The 13,416-nt window shown below is 36.4% G+C and overlaps 3 protein-coding genes across 3 annotated transcripts; 2 read left to right on the top strand and 1 right to left on the bottom strand.

Moving 5' to 3' along the window:
• Window positions 1-80: 80 nt before the first annotated feature.
• Window positions 81-2,098, bottom strand: rnaseka (ribonuclease, RNase K a). Its single transcript, XM_051114025.1, has 3 exons — window positions 1,358-2,098; window positions 799-881; window positions 81-605 (listed from the first exon to the last, which is right to left on the bottom strand). The coding sequence occupies exons 1-3, from the start codon at window positions 1,433-1,435 to the stop codon at window positions 461-463; spliced, it is 306 nt and encodes a 101-aa protein (XP_050969982.1). The 5' UTR covers window positions 1,436-2,098; the 3' UTR covers window positions 81-460.
• Window positions 2,099-2,158: 60 nt separating this feature from the next.
• On the top strand, window positions 2,159-9,409 carry si:dkey-6n21.12 (schwannomin-interacting protein 1). Its single transcript, XM_051114024.1, has 7 exons — window positions 2,159-2,495; window positions 4,342-4,559; window positions 4,730-4,845; window positions 4,938-5,025; window positions 6,287-6,450; window positions 8,654-8,771; window positions 8,855-9,409. The coding sequence occupies exons 2-5, from the start codon at window positions 4,353-4,355 to the stop codon at window positions 6,410-6,412; spliced, it is 537 nt and encodes a 178-aa protein (XP_050969981.1). The 5' UTR covers window positions 2,159-2,495; window positions 4,342-4,352; the 3' UTR covers window positions 6,413-6,450; window positions 8,654-8,771; window positions 8,855-9,409.
• A 98-nt stretch (window positions 9,410-9,507) lies between these two features.
• si:dkey-6n21.13 (P2Y purinoceptor 3) lies at window positions 9,508-12,297 on the top strand. Its single transcript, XM_051114023.1, has 2 exons — window positions 9,508-9,766; window positions 10,554-12,297. The coding sequence occupies exon 2, from the start codon at window positions 10,667-10,669 to the stop codon at window positions 11,897-11,899; it is 1,233 nt and encodes a 410-aa protein (XP_050969980.1). The 5' UTR covers window positions 9,508-9,766; window positions 10,554-10,666; the 3' UTR covers window positions 11,900-12,297.
• The last annotated feature ends 1,119 nt before the right edge of the window (window positions 12,298-13,416 follow it).

Genomic DNA, 13,416 nt, shown 5'->3' with positions numbered 1-13,416 from the left:
GGTTATTCATCTAAAAAGCTGGTTTGTAATTTTAAAACCATGTTGACAACATTTACACTTATGTACTGTGACAAACTGCATAAGCAAAATTTTGAGTCATTTATTGTGACAACAGAACCAAGGTGAAATTCAATTCAACATTTACTTTTATACTTAAGTATAAATAAAATCACAATTAAATCATTTAGTGACATTTGGTAGGTCCAATGATCAGAAGAGCACTATAAAAGGCACACTAGTGAGGTACCACATAATCATAATGGTTAAGCGCACACATCTTGTATTCTCTGATAGGTTTCGAGATAGAAAGGCAATAAAGAAAAGCACAGTAAAATACATAATCTTATTCCATCTTAAATATCTACAATCATTTAAGCTTCATTTTAGGGCAAATGCAGCATTACATACAACACAACAAAGGAATTTAGAGGTAGAGTTATACTCCATTCACTAGGTGGTACTAATGCACCAGATATTCCTTGCGTTTGTTCAGGCGAACCTGACAAAATGACAGGAATCCTATGCCAACGTAGATTACTGCTGCAATGAAGCAATTGTATCCAACTTGGTTGTACAATTTATAGATGTTTTGCAGTGCAGTCTCACTGAAATGAGAGAAAAGAATATAGTGTTTGAAAACATTTGATAAGACTACTGGACTACACTTTTAAACAGACAGAGCATAAAAAACAGTCATAGGTACAATCATAAAGTCTTGTGAATACATGTGACATTCATTATGCTAGACAGACTTATTTTCCAGGGTGACAAAATGAGTAAATGGCAAAAGGAACTCACTCATCGTGCATGTCTTCCTCTGTGAAAGGCACATCCTCTATGAGCACAGCTGAATGTGTCGTGAAAAAAATCCCCAGCATTGCCTAAAAGAAATCCAAAAATGTTAATTATGGTGTGGAGCTGTATTTCTCCATTTACTAGCAGTGTAGGACAGTTTTCAGATTCAGAGTGCCCACACTTTCATGACTTTTTTCCCCTCATGATTCCCATTTCCCGTAGTTTATAGTTACTGGATTAGATTTTTTTAATATCAATATTTGTAAACATTTTTTGAGCCTCACAAAGCCAAACGTCTAACTAAATAAATACTTCCCTCAAAAATGATAGAAATGACTAGAAATTGACATTACTTTTCCAGGCCTGGAAATCAAACCTTTGTAATTTCCTGATATTTAGGTTTTCCAGGGCAACAGGACCCTGCATTGTTGCTAAGATTATGAATTTACTTGGCCTATTACAAGTTCCAAAAAAGTTAAGATATGCTTAATGTATTTTTAATTGCCTTTCAGCATGTATAAACTATGTACAGAAACATGAACATAGAGAATATTTCACTTACCAGCATAATAACACCCCAAATGCTCAGGACCAGTCCACATGCTGCTAGTTTAGGACCGCAGAAAAGCAAAGAAGCCATTTCTATAATACAAGCTTGTTAGTTTTCAGTTACTCAGAGATGCCGGTGGACCGTTTTACATAAAATAAACTTTATACGACTGTCATTTGAACTTATAAAAGTTACTTTTGTAAGTTCTCTGGCCTCGATCGATGTCAACAGTCACCCGATGAAATCAGCTGACTTTAGAGGAAGCGGAAGTAGAGTGATTGTCGAGTGCAACGTCATAAGGAGTTTGAAACAAACTTTACTTCATTAATATTCAGAGTTCCTCAGCTGTCTATTTACAACTGTCTGTCTCCGTTCTAGTCATGTTTAACTTGGTTTGTTAGACAAATTAAGCTAATATAACATAACACCAGCAGCTTTTGATTGTTTTGAGCATTGAAAGTTTATATTCCCTGAATTATGACGTTATTTAAAGGATGTTTTGTCCTCAACCGAGGGTTTATCTAAATGTTCTGTAAACACAATCTCTAAACCCTGCAGTTCACTAATGGCTGCAATTTTTCCGTCATAAATTAGGCATGTTTTGACATGCTGACATTTGACACCTAAACCCAAACGGTTTCTTTTTACCTCAGAAACAAACTTTTGTGTAACTATTTGTTAGGTGTCATGAACTACAAACTGCTTTGATTTGAACGATTTATTCACTAATCTTTTGTAATAATTGCAAATGACTGAAACTGGACACCTGAAGTGGTTACTTTTATGACTCTTCGCTCATTCTCCTCCCTTCACGTTCTCTCCCCATAACAAAACGTCGCCAAATTCCTTGAGTTTTTGGCTGTCTGCGTTTAGAAGTTTTTTTTAAAGGAACAAAATGTTGGATTGATTGAATAGGTGAAAATCAACATATATAAACCTCTAAAGAACGTGGTGTAAGTAGCGGAAAAGAGAGAGAAAATTGATCTCCATGGATGAAAAAGAGTAAAAAGGATAACGAAGACGAGGAGGAGGGCGCGTAACGGGACAGCAAGGAAAACAAGTTTTAAAGTCCAAGAAAACTATGGAAATGTATGGTTTTTGACTTGCTGGACAGCAGGGCATAATTTGCAAACACATTCCACCAAAAAAAGTAAGTAAACCTCCAAAAACTAAACCGTACAGCAGTTTTTTTAGATACATTGTGTCATTGCAATACGTGGCCAAACGTGATAGCACACGGCTACATTAACATACTTTTACATCATTGGAATGTATAAATTACGTAAAATATAGAAATACTTACGCGTTTAGGATTTAAACCTAATTTCCAAACTAGTCAGTATTTTTCAGAGTTAATGTTTTGGGATATTGCAGTTTCTGAAGTAATACGGTAGATGGCTCCTCATGTTCTGGATGTTGTAACGTTTCTAGGAAAAAAAAAAAAGTGAAATGTTTCATCCATATTCTGTGGAAGACAAACAAAACACAGATGTTGCATGACAAACCGTTTTACTAAGTAAAATGTTATTTATTATACTATATTATATTATTATATAATATTTTATACTAGTGACAGTACACATTAGTGTCTGTTTCTAATTCTAAGAAAATATAGACATAGGTAACTATTTGGAATTGTTAAAAGTTATTATAATATATGCCAGTATGAATAAATACTAAAAATGGAACAGGTAGCAGAAATACATTGAATACATAGTCTGGAATGATATATGAACCACAGAACTGAATGGGAAGAATGTGCAACTTGTTACCAATTGAATAATTACTGAATAATTATAGTCACTATTGGTAATAGAAAATTAATAAATGCTGGTATGTACTAGTGTCTCACTGAATAATACTAGTGAAACTGAAAAGGGTACTAGTCACTCTTGGATTATTTTGTAAAAATTAAAAAGTACTGTATAGTATAATTGTATACACTCCTAGTCAAAAGTTTTTGAACAGTAAGATTTTTAGTGTTTTTTTTAAAGTCTCTTGCATTTATTTGATTCAAAGTACAGCAAAAATAGTACTTATTTAAAATATTTGTACTATTTAAAATAACTGTTTTCTATTTGAATATATTTTAAAATGTAATTTATTCTTGTGATTTTTAGCATTATTACTCCAGTCACATGATCCTTCAGAAATCATTCTAATATTCTCTAATAATCATTCTAAAACATTTATTATTATTATGTTGAGAACAGCTAGAATATTTTTTTCAGGTTTGATGAATAAAAAGTTCAGAAGAACAGCATTTTTCTGAAATAGGAATCTTTTGTGACATTATAAATGTCTTTATCATCACTTTTGATCAATTTAAACATCCTTGCTAAATAAAAGTATTAATTTCTATAATTTCTTTCCCCCAAAATAATGTGTATAATGTTACAAAAGCTTTTTGTTTCAGATAAATGCTGATCTTCGGATCTTTCTATTCATCAAAGAATCCTGAAAAAAAATGTACTCAACTGTTTTGAATATTGATAATAATAAAAATGTTTCTTGAACAGAAATCAGCATATTAGAATAATTTCTTAAGGTGACACTGAAGACTGGAGTAATGATGCTGAAAATTCAGATTTGATCACAGGAATAAATTACATTTTAAAATGTATTTAAAGAAAAAAAACAATTATAAAACTATTTCAAAACTGTACTGTTTTTGCTGTACTTTGGATCAAATAAATGCATGCTTGGTAAGCAGAAGAGATTAAAAAAAAACATTAAAAATCTTACTGTTCAAAAACTTTTGACTGGTAGTGTACTATAGTTAAAAAGTACTTTATAGTACTGAGTACTATAAACAAACATACTAGGTCATTGTAAGGAATAAATGTTAAAATGGTTTGTCTTTTATGGATAAGTCTGTCTTGATTATGAGAGGCAGCTTTTCTCAGTAACCTCCACAAACAAGTGATGTTATAAAATTAACAATTTGTTTTTTCTAAAATATATGATCTTCTTGATCTTCAATCTTATTCTGTTAGGGGCCTTGAGAATGGAAGGAGAAAAAGAAAAAGAGCGGGAGAGAGGAGATGAAAAAGAGAGTGATGAGACAGAGGAGGATGCAGAGGGGGCCGCCTTGTTATGGCAGGAGGGATATCCTGAAGATGACCTGGGCTTACCCATCATGCATTGGGAGGATCTGAGTCTTCGTATTGCTGAACTTGAGAAGCAACAAGAAGAGCGGAGACAGAGGGAAAAGGTCTGAATGATATTAAAGATAGTAATGTCCCTTAAATGGTAAAAGATTAAAAAACAGATGACACTTTTTGTTTTGGACTGGCAAGAGCTACAATGACTTTACTAGTAATCTTTGACTGTTTATCTACAATAACAGCTGCCATGAATTTATACAAAAATGTTTGTCTGCAGGACTTGGACAGGCTGACAGTAGATTGGCCAGAAATCAGAGGGCTGAGTAGTCACAGAGAAACCTATGAGGACATGGAGGACGATTGCAACAGTCGTCTGACTGCTCTGACATCAAGGTCATGCAGATTTCATAAATCGAAACTACTTTTCTTTTTCACTTAATCAGAGTTCGAATAAAATCTATAAGAATTGTGCCCTCTTATTCTAGGCTTCAAAGTCAGATGAATTTACAGCTCTGCTTCATCAACAACAGTGAAAGTGAAGAGGAAGAAGAGGAAATGGAGGCAAAGAAGGAGGTAAAATAAACAGCAGTGTGGCCATTTTCACTATTAGTGAGTGTGGGTGGCAACATACTGTAATTTGAACAGTCTAAACAACTTCAGTGTGCGTAGCGCTCAGATGGATAAAGATAGAGACCTACATTTTTGTTCATGTCTGTTTAATGATACTTGATAAGATTAATAATTGGATAATGCTTTACAGTAAGGTTCATTGGTTAAAAGAGAAGTCCACTTCCAGAACAAAAATGTACAGGTAATGTACTCACCCCCTTGTCATCCAAGATGTTCATGTCTTTCTTTCTTCAGCTGTAAAGAAATTGTTTTTTGAGGGAAACACTTCAGCATTTTTCTCCATATAATGGACTGGTATGGTTCCCCTGATTTTGAACTTCCAAAATGCAGTTTAAATGCGGTTGTAATTGATCCCAACCGAGGAAGAAGGATTTTATCTAGCGAAATGATCGGTTCTTTTCATTAGAAAAATACAATTTAAATACAATTCTCCCTCAACTTCAAAAATCATTTCAAAATCATCCTACATCACTGCAGAAGTACCGACCCAGTCTATGCAAAGTGAACATGCAAAGAAGATCAAAACAGTTCAGGCAGAGCGAGACAAGATGAGCGCTTGACATTAAAAAGTATATAAATTCTATTATTTTTATGAAAATAACCGATCGTTTCACTAGATAAGACCCTTCTTCCTCGGTTGGGATCATTTACAACCGCATATGGGATCGTTTGAAGCTGCATTTAAACTGTATTTTGGAAGTTCAAAATTTGGGGCACCATAGTCCATTATATGGAGAAAAATGCTGAAATGTTTTCCTCAAAAAACATAATTTCTTCACGGCTGAAGAAAGAAAGACATGAACATCTTGGATGACAAAGGGGTGAGTACATTATCTGTCAATTTTTGTTCTGGAAGTGGTCTTCTCCTTTAACTAGTTTAGTTAACATACACTAAGAATGAACAATACTTTTACATCATTTATTAATCTTAGTAAATGTAAATATCATCATTTACTAATGCATTAGTGAAATCAAAAGTTGTGCTTGTTAACATTAGTTAATGCACTATGAATTAACATGAACTAACAAAGAACGGCTAAATTTTTATTATCTAACATTAACAAAGATTAATAAATACTGTAATAAATGTATTGTTCATTGTTTGGTCATGTTATTAACATTAACTAATAGAACCTTATTGCAAAGTGTTACCAATAATTGAATTGGATTGAAAAATAATTTATGCTCTTTTTTACCTTTTCAGGCAGCAAAACAGTCCAGTAAGAGTAGCAGCAATCAGAGGTCAGAGAGAAAGAACGTGGTTCAAGCTCTGCATCGACTAAGAAAACTAAATCAAGAGGGTTCAAGAATGATGTCAGAGCTGCACTGAGTGTACTCAGACATAAATTGAGATTGGAGCAAAAACAGGTTAGAACAGAGAACATACTCATTTTGTAGTGTCCTACATATGCATTTCATTTGATGTATTTAGTAACTCAAGAAGCACATCTATTCAAATAGTTAGATATTAGTTTGTATTGGTTATGTAAATGTCTTGTTCTGTACATTACCATCCAAATATTTGGGGTCAGTAAGTTTTTGTTTAAAGAAATTAATGCTTTAAAAGAGGTCATCGGATGCCCATTTTCCACAAGTTGATATGATTCTGTAGGGTCTTAATGAAATGTCTATAATATACTTTGGTTAAAAATTCTCAATGGTAGTGTAAAATAACACAGTTTTTACCTTGCCAAAATCAGCTCTGCAAAAATCATCCCATTCTGGTCGAGGCTGCTTTAAATGCAAATGAGCTCTGCTCACTCTGCCCCTCTCTTATCTCTGTGGAGTGATGATCCTGTTTACTTTAGCCGCGTTTAGCCGCTAAACTTGCTAATTAGCACATTATTAGGAAAGGTGATCGCAAAGATTCATAAAAAAAACCCTTATACTCACTTCTGCTGTAAGTGAACCTGGATCACGAATGGTTCGCGCGAACATAGACAAATATATGTAGATCGGGAGACACATTCCCTTCACAAACAAACGTAATCCACAGCATCTTCAGCAGCTCAGATGTCGGGAGTAAATGACGACCACTACGTTCATTATTACATATGAACACAACACAACACCTCAATCACTCAATTCTTGTCTAACTTACATCCCTGCTCCAGCATCAAAACATGGAGGTTGGACTGTTACAACTGATTTGAGGTAAGACGCTCATGGAGCGGCCTCTGATGGTGTGACGCCACAATGACAGGCATCTGAGAAAGGGAATATTATTTTTACAGATTCATTAAAAACCACTGCATGGATTTTTATCATTATAGGGTAAATTTGAACATACACTGCCAACACACATTAATGTTCAAACAACATGTAAAAGTGAACTTAGCATCCGATGACCCCTTTAAAGGGTTACTCCACCACAAAATGAAAATTGTCGTCATTAATCACTTACCACCATGTTTCAAACCCGTAAAAGCTTTGTTCGTCTTCGTAACATAAATTAAGATATTTTTGATGCATTCTGACAGCTCTCTGACCCTCCCCTAGACAGCAATGTAATTAACACAATCAACGTCTAGAAACGTAGCAAGGAGATCGGTAAAATAATCCATGTGATATCAGGAGTTCCACCGTGCTTTTTACGAAGCCACGAGAACACTGTTTGTACGCAAAAAACAAAAACAAAATAACAACTTGTTATTCTTCTCTTCCGCAGTCACCCTAGCGCCATTTTGGAGCACGTCCCCTGAACACAAACAGCATATACTATTCTGTGTCAGCTGTGCCATGCGGATGCGTTTTCTACACTTATTTATGCTTTAATTTGAACGAAAACAACGTATCCGTGTGTTGTGGCTAACACAGAATAGCATACGCTATTTACGTTCCGGGGATACTCTCCAAAATTACGCTTAAACCCCTGATGTTACATGGATTATTTTACTGATCTCCTTGCTACGTTTCTGGACTTTAACCGTGTTAATTACATTGCTGTCTATGGAGTGTCAGAGAGCTGTCAGAATGCATCAAAAATATCTTAATTTGTGTACCGAAGACGAACAAAGCTTTTACAGGTTTGGAACGACATGGGGGTAAGTTATTAATGACAAAATTTTCATTTTGGGGTGGAGTAACCCTTTAATTCAGCAAGGACGCATTAAATTGATCAACAATGACAGTAGAGACTATGGCTACACTGTTACAAAAAATATATATTTCAAATAAATGCTGTTCTTTTGAACATTCTATTTATCAAAGAATCCTGAAAAAGGATAATGAGAAGAATAACGAAGTGCAGTAAATGGTAAAACAGTCTGCAATATCAAGCAGCAAAACAAGCTGTTTTGTACAGCTAAAAATAGCTGGAAGCAAATGACATCGGAAGCCAGACCCATTCAATTTACAAATGGCCACGCCCGTTCTTACGGGAAAAATAAGGTGGATATACAAATAAAAAAGTTTTTTTTTTTTTTGAATAATATTTTGGAATATTACTGTTTGACTGCATTTTTGATCAATTACATGCAGCCTAGATTTCACATTGTAAAAATCTTGAGCCTAAACTTTGATAAGTTGTGTATGCAAAGTCATAATTGCACTCCACTAACCCCAATCACAGACTATACCTCCCAGCGAGGCTCTCAGAGAAAGGAAGCACTACGAACGAAATGACTTGAAGAATTTCAGCTTGAAGGAGTTGAAAGCATTGAGGACGTCACTAAGCAAAGACATCCATGGTAAGCTTTGTATTAACTCTTATGTAACACTGATAATGCCTGTTGTGAATAATAAGTAAGTGTATATTTGTGTATGTGTGCAGACCTCAGTTCAGAGCTGGTGGGTCGACTTCTCACAAGGGACCAGCTGAGAACAGAGCAGGACGCCATGCTGTTGGAGGTACAAGATATGACATCACTCTGATGCACGATCAAAATAAGTATTTCCTCTAAGGAACAAAATGACGGGACCCTTCGTTTACAAGACTGTCCGTGAGCTGCCTGAAATAATTGACTTCACTGTGAAAAGCTGCATCACTCCATCACTTCAAAAGACATTTTTAAGGTGCCAATGTGGATTTAAAACTGCGGTTTACACTCTTGCTAGGTCAAACTGATAAAGTGACAAAATACGATATACAAAGTAACAAAAAACAAATATATGTCATGACATGCTCCTTTGCTCAGTATTACTCTAATTTGTTTAGTGGCAAAGCCAATTAAGCCAAGCCTCTCACGTGTTAAGACATGGCTCATTAAATGCTACAAAGTATGTGTGTGTACATACATTGCCAAGCAACTCATAACTGGATTGTTTGTGTCACTGTTTGTGTAATACTTAAATATTATTTTGTGGAATAAAAGGGAATTCAATAAGATCGTGTGCACTATTCTGTTACACTGATATATTATTGTTCTTCTGTTGTGTGTGTCTGTGTGTATCTTGCCTAGCCAGAGTATGTGTTGTCAAAAGGCCAGCTCAGCACTAATAGAGGAAAGAAGAAAGAGGGAGGGACAGATCATGGAGCAAGAGATGACCAAGGAGGGCTGGATTGAGAGAATGGTCAAAATAGTTCAAGAAACTGATGCGAAAGGGAAAGATTCAGGGCTGAATGACCAGACGAAGCCAAAATCTTTGATTTGCTCTTTTGTATTGTCTTCTTGACAGTTAGCTGAAACTGTTTTCAGTGTTGGAATAGAGCTTTTTTCTTTCAAAAAGGACTCTATTAAAATAGGTAAGTGAAAAATTTTCAACAGCTCTTTACCAAATTCAACAGGTGTTTCTCGCTGTCCTTGCATATGTCATTGGTGTTCTACAGTTCACTCATATTTTGCTTACCTGGAAAAATGTTAATATATGTCTTGTCTATAAATATGATTGTTTTTTTAGTCTGTAATAAGTTTACAGCTATGCAGAGCGGTGAACTCTTGCAATATGTGGGTAATGTGAAGGGTTGTTTGCACTGTTTATGATGTCTGATTCCCCAAGTAAGGACCTTGTTGTTTATTTAGCCAAAGCAGACTACTTTAATGTCATTTAGTGGCTCACTGATTTATTGACATAGTGTCTTTTATGTCTGAGAAGTGATAGGCAATAAGCAATCACCACGAGCTCAGTCAGCTGTGTGCTAACTTTACCGGGAGGTGGGGATAGCCATGACATCCATAGAATCCCAAAGGATGTTTAATGTGCAAATGGACCTAGAGGGGATTCTAGGCGTAGTTCGACAAAGTTTCTAAAGCTGGCAATTACGTATGGTTTATATTTGTTTCGAGGAAAAGGGACGGGGTAGAGAGTTCTGATGTGAGGGACGGGTGAGGGGTGGGAAAGATAGAATAGAACATAGAGGGGAAGTGTGGTTACTGTTTGATGGGTTAATGAAGTGAAAAGGGTCTGAATCAGCAGCATATATACCTATGCGCAAACAGTACCAGGGGTTGTGAAAGAGAAAGGGGGATGCGGGGAGGGCTTGTCTGGGATGACATTTTGTGTATCCTAACAGCATCATGTATCTCTCCTAGATGTTAACCTAGACCAAAAGGAGGAGATCGTTTTGGTTCTTTGGAGAAGACGTGCTTTTAGCAGCAAAGAATGGGAGGATGAAACAAGGACGCTCCCTAAGAACTAGCCGACAATGACGACAAGTGTGCCTACTGTTTTGTTTGAAACAGAGAAGGGGGCAGACGCCCAGCTTTCCTCCTCACACAATTCTTCGGTTACTGGCTCCTGCAATATTGACGAGTCCTACAAGTACATCTTCCTGCCCATTTGCTACTCCTTCACCTTTGTCTTCAGCATAAGCCTTAACTTTGTGGTTCTCTATCGTTCCTTTCGACGCACCAAGCACTGGAATGCTTCCTTGATTTACATGGTCAACCTGGCCACGACAGACTTCATGTACGGTTTATCCCTGCCCTTTTTGGTGGCCAGTTACGTTATGCGGGACGACTGGGTGTTTGGAGACTTCATGTGCCGTCTAGTGCGTTTCCTCTTCTACTTCAACCTCTACTGTAGCATCTTCTTCCTCACTTGCATCTCGGTGCACCGCTACCTGGGCATCTGCCACCCCATGAAGACCATCACCCTGGAGACCAAACGAGCAGTGAAGGGGACTTGCGTTTTGGTATGGATAGCTGTTTTTGCACTGACGTGCCCGATTTTTCGTTTCGCACAGACACAGTATCTTCCACGTGAAGGTAAGGGCTCGAGGGAGGAGGTGTTCAATAATTGCTGGGATGATGCAATCGATAGAGAGTTCCGTGATTACATCCCGTACGGGGTCACGCTTCATTTCTTGGGCTTTTTTGTGCCTTTTAGCATCATTGCCTGGTGCTACTCACGTGTTGTGTTAACAATATTTCGGACGCTGCACTCTCAGCCTCCTCCTCCTCAAAGAGTCAGAAGTGGGACGGGCTGTGAAACCGTCGCAGAGATAGGAGGAGAGGGCATGTCAATCATCTTGGGGGCTCAATCACCTTACGTTAACAGGCGGCGCAAGTCCATCAAGACCATAATTACTATCACTCTCCTTTTTGCCCTTTGCTTCTTCCCCTTTCATGTCACTCGCACCATTTTCCTACTGCTGAAACTGACGAGTAGGGTCCAGTGCCACACCATGCGCATGGTTTCCATCTGTTATAAAATCACTCGGCCGCTGGCCTCGTTCAACGCCTGGCTGAATGCGCTGCTTTATTTTCTTACTAAAGAGAAAAATGGGCCCTGCTGTCAAAAACCTGAACATGCCCAGCATGGCCTGCTGTGGCCACTTAGAATGCTGGGAAAAGGAGAGGAAGAGGAGAATGAAGTTGGGAACCACAAGGACAATGGGCCAACAGATGAAAACAACACATACAGAGGTCTACCTTAAGGAATGATCACGTAAACATGTGACAGTGTAGGACATCAACAAGTGGACCTGCCTTTATACGGGATTCATTTGAAACAAACTGTTTTTATTATATTCACTGTATTTGTGTAACTCTGTGTATTCACACTGAACACGGAGGATCTTGTTGTTTTGACTTTTACTTGTTGATTGCTTGGACGGTTGATTAGTTGTTGTAAAATAATGAAATGTTAATTTAGTGTATATTAATTGCAAAAACACTTATAGAATAATAAACTAATTTATAGGGTGTCTTATGTTTGCAAATGTTGGCATACCTCAGAGTGGACACATTTTGTGCAGGAACTATGTTTAGCACTGTCATGGATTAATATATCATGTTGTGAATAATTAAACTGTTCTAATAAACATTTTCTGAACCTGTGTAAATAAAAATCGAATTATCTTTTGAAGTCGTTATTAAGCACACTTCCAGATTTTGATGTCTTCTAAATCTAAATTAGTTGTAGAATAAATTTCTTAAGAGTTGAGGTGTCAGATTAGTCATCTTGTTAACATTATTTTTCTTTCGGAGTATGAGGTAAAGGAATATTACACTAGTAAAAACTGCTGATCATTTCTACATACATGTCCACATCGTTCATTCATTTTACATACATACATACAGCAAACTTTTTCCATTGTTGTTGGAAAGTGTCAGTCCAGCTATTTTATATTTTTTAATTCCCTTTTTCTTATTTATATTGTATGTTACCTGGAACCTCATTTTGTGTACTTTCTAAGTACACTGGACACAAGTACGTCAGTGTACAGCACAAGCAGCCTACCCTTTGTCCTTTCGTCTTACTAAAATAAGTTAAAACCAGATGATCCACTAAAGACCTCTGCCTCAGAGACTGTTATTACTACTTGGTATTACATTGGTTAATGATCAACTGTCCTGTTCCAAGATTTTCTAAACCAAAGGAGGCTGTCTAAATGTAAACATTTATATATGGTAGTAGTGGAAGAATGCATGTTGTGGATGAAAGACCACGTCAGCATAATAATGTAACCATTTCTGTTCTGATCTCAGTACAGTTTGCTTTCGCAGTAAATGATAATGTACTGTGTACGATACAGTCATGATAGTACTGATGAACAGATCATGTATGTTGAGATTTTGGCCTAGACATAGTCATAATTAATAATCCATACATTTATTATTGCAATAACTGCACACATGTTGCAAGGAGACTCACCTAAACTAGTAACAGAAATTATTATTATTATGCCTATTATTATTTATATACGCTGCAATATTTGCTCTCTAGATTTTATTATATAAAACACAGAATGATGCCTGTTTGTTTCAGATACTTAAATCCATATTAAACTCATGTTTATTTATTTTTGGACTCTGGTTTAAAAAAAGTGCATTTATGTCCTGCCCTGGACTTTATATATCAGGCTCTGTGTACTCTTGTACGTAATAATATGTTGCTAGATTTGTAAAATGTAGTAAACCTAAGCAGTATGTTTGATTCATAAGGCAAAAA

This window comes from Labeo rohita, chromosome 7 (genome assembly GCF_022985175.1).
Source record: "Labeo rohita strain BAU-BD-2019 chromosome 7, IGBB_LRoh.1.0, whole genome shotgun sequence".
Lineage (NCBI taxonomy): Eukaryota > Metazoa > Chordata > Actinopteri > Cypriniformes > Cyprinidae > Labeo > Labeo rohita.
This window is presented reverse-complemented; position numbering and strand designations above follow the sequence as displayed.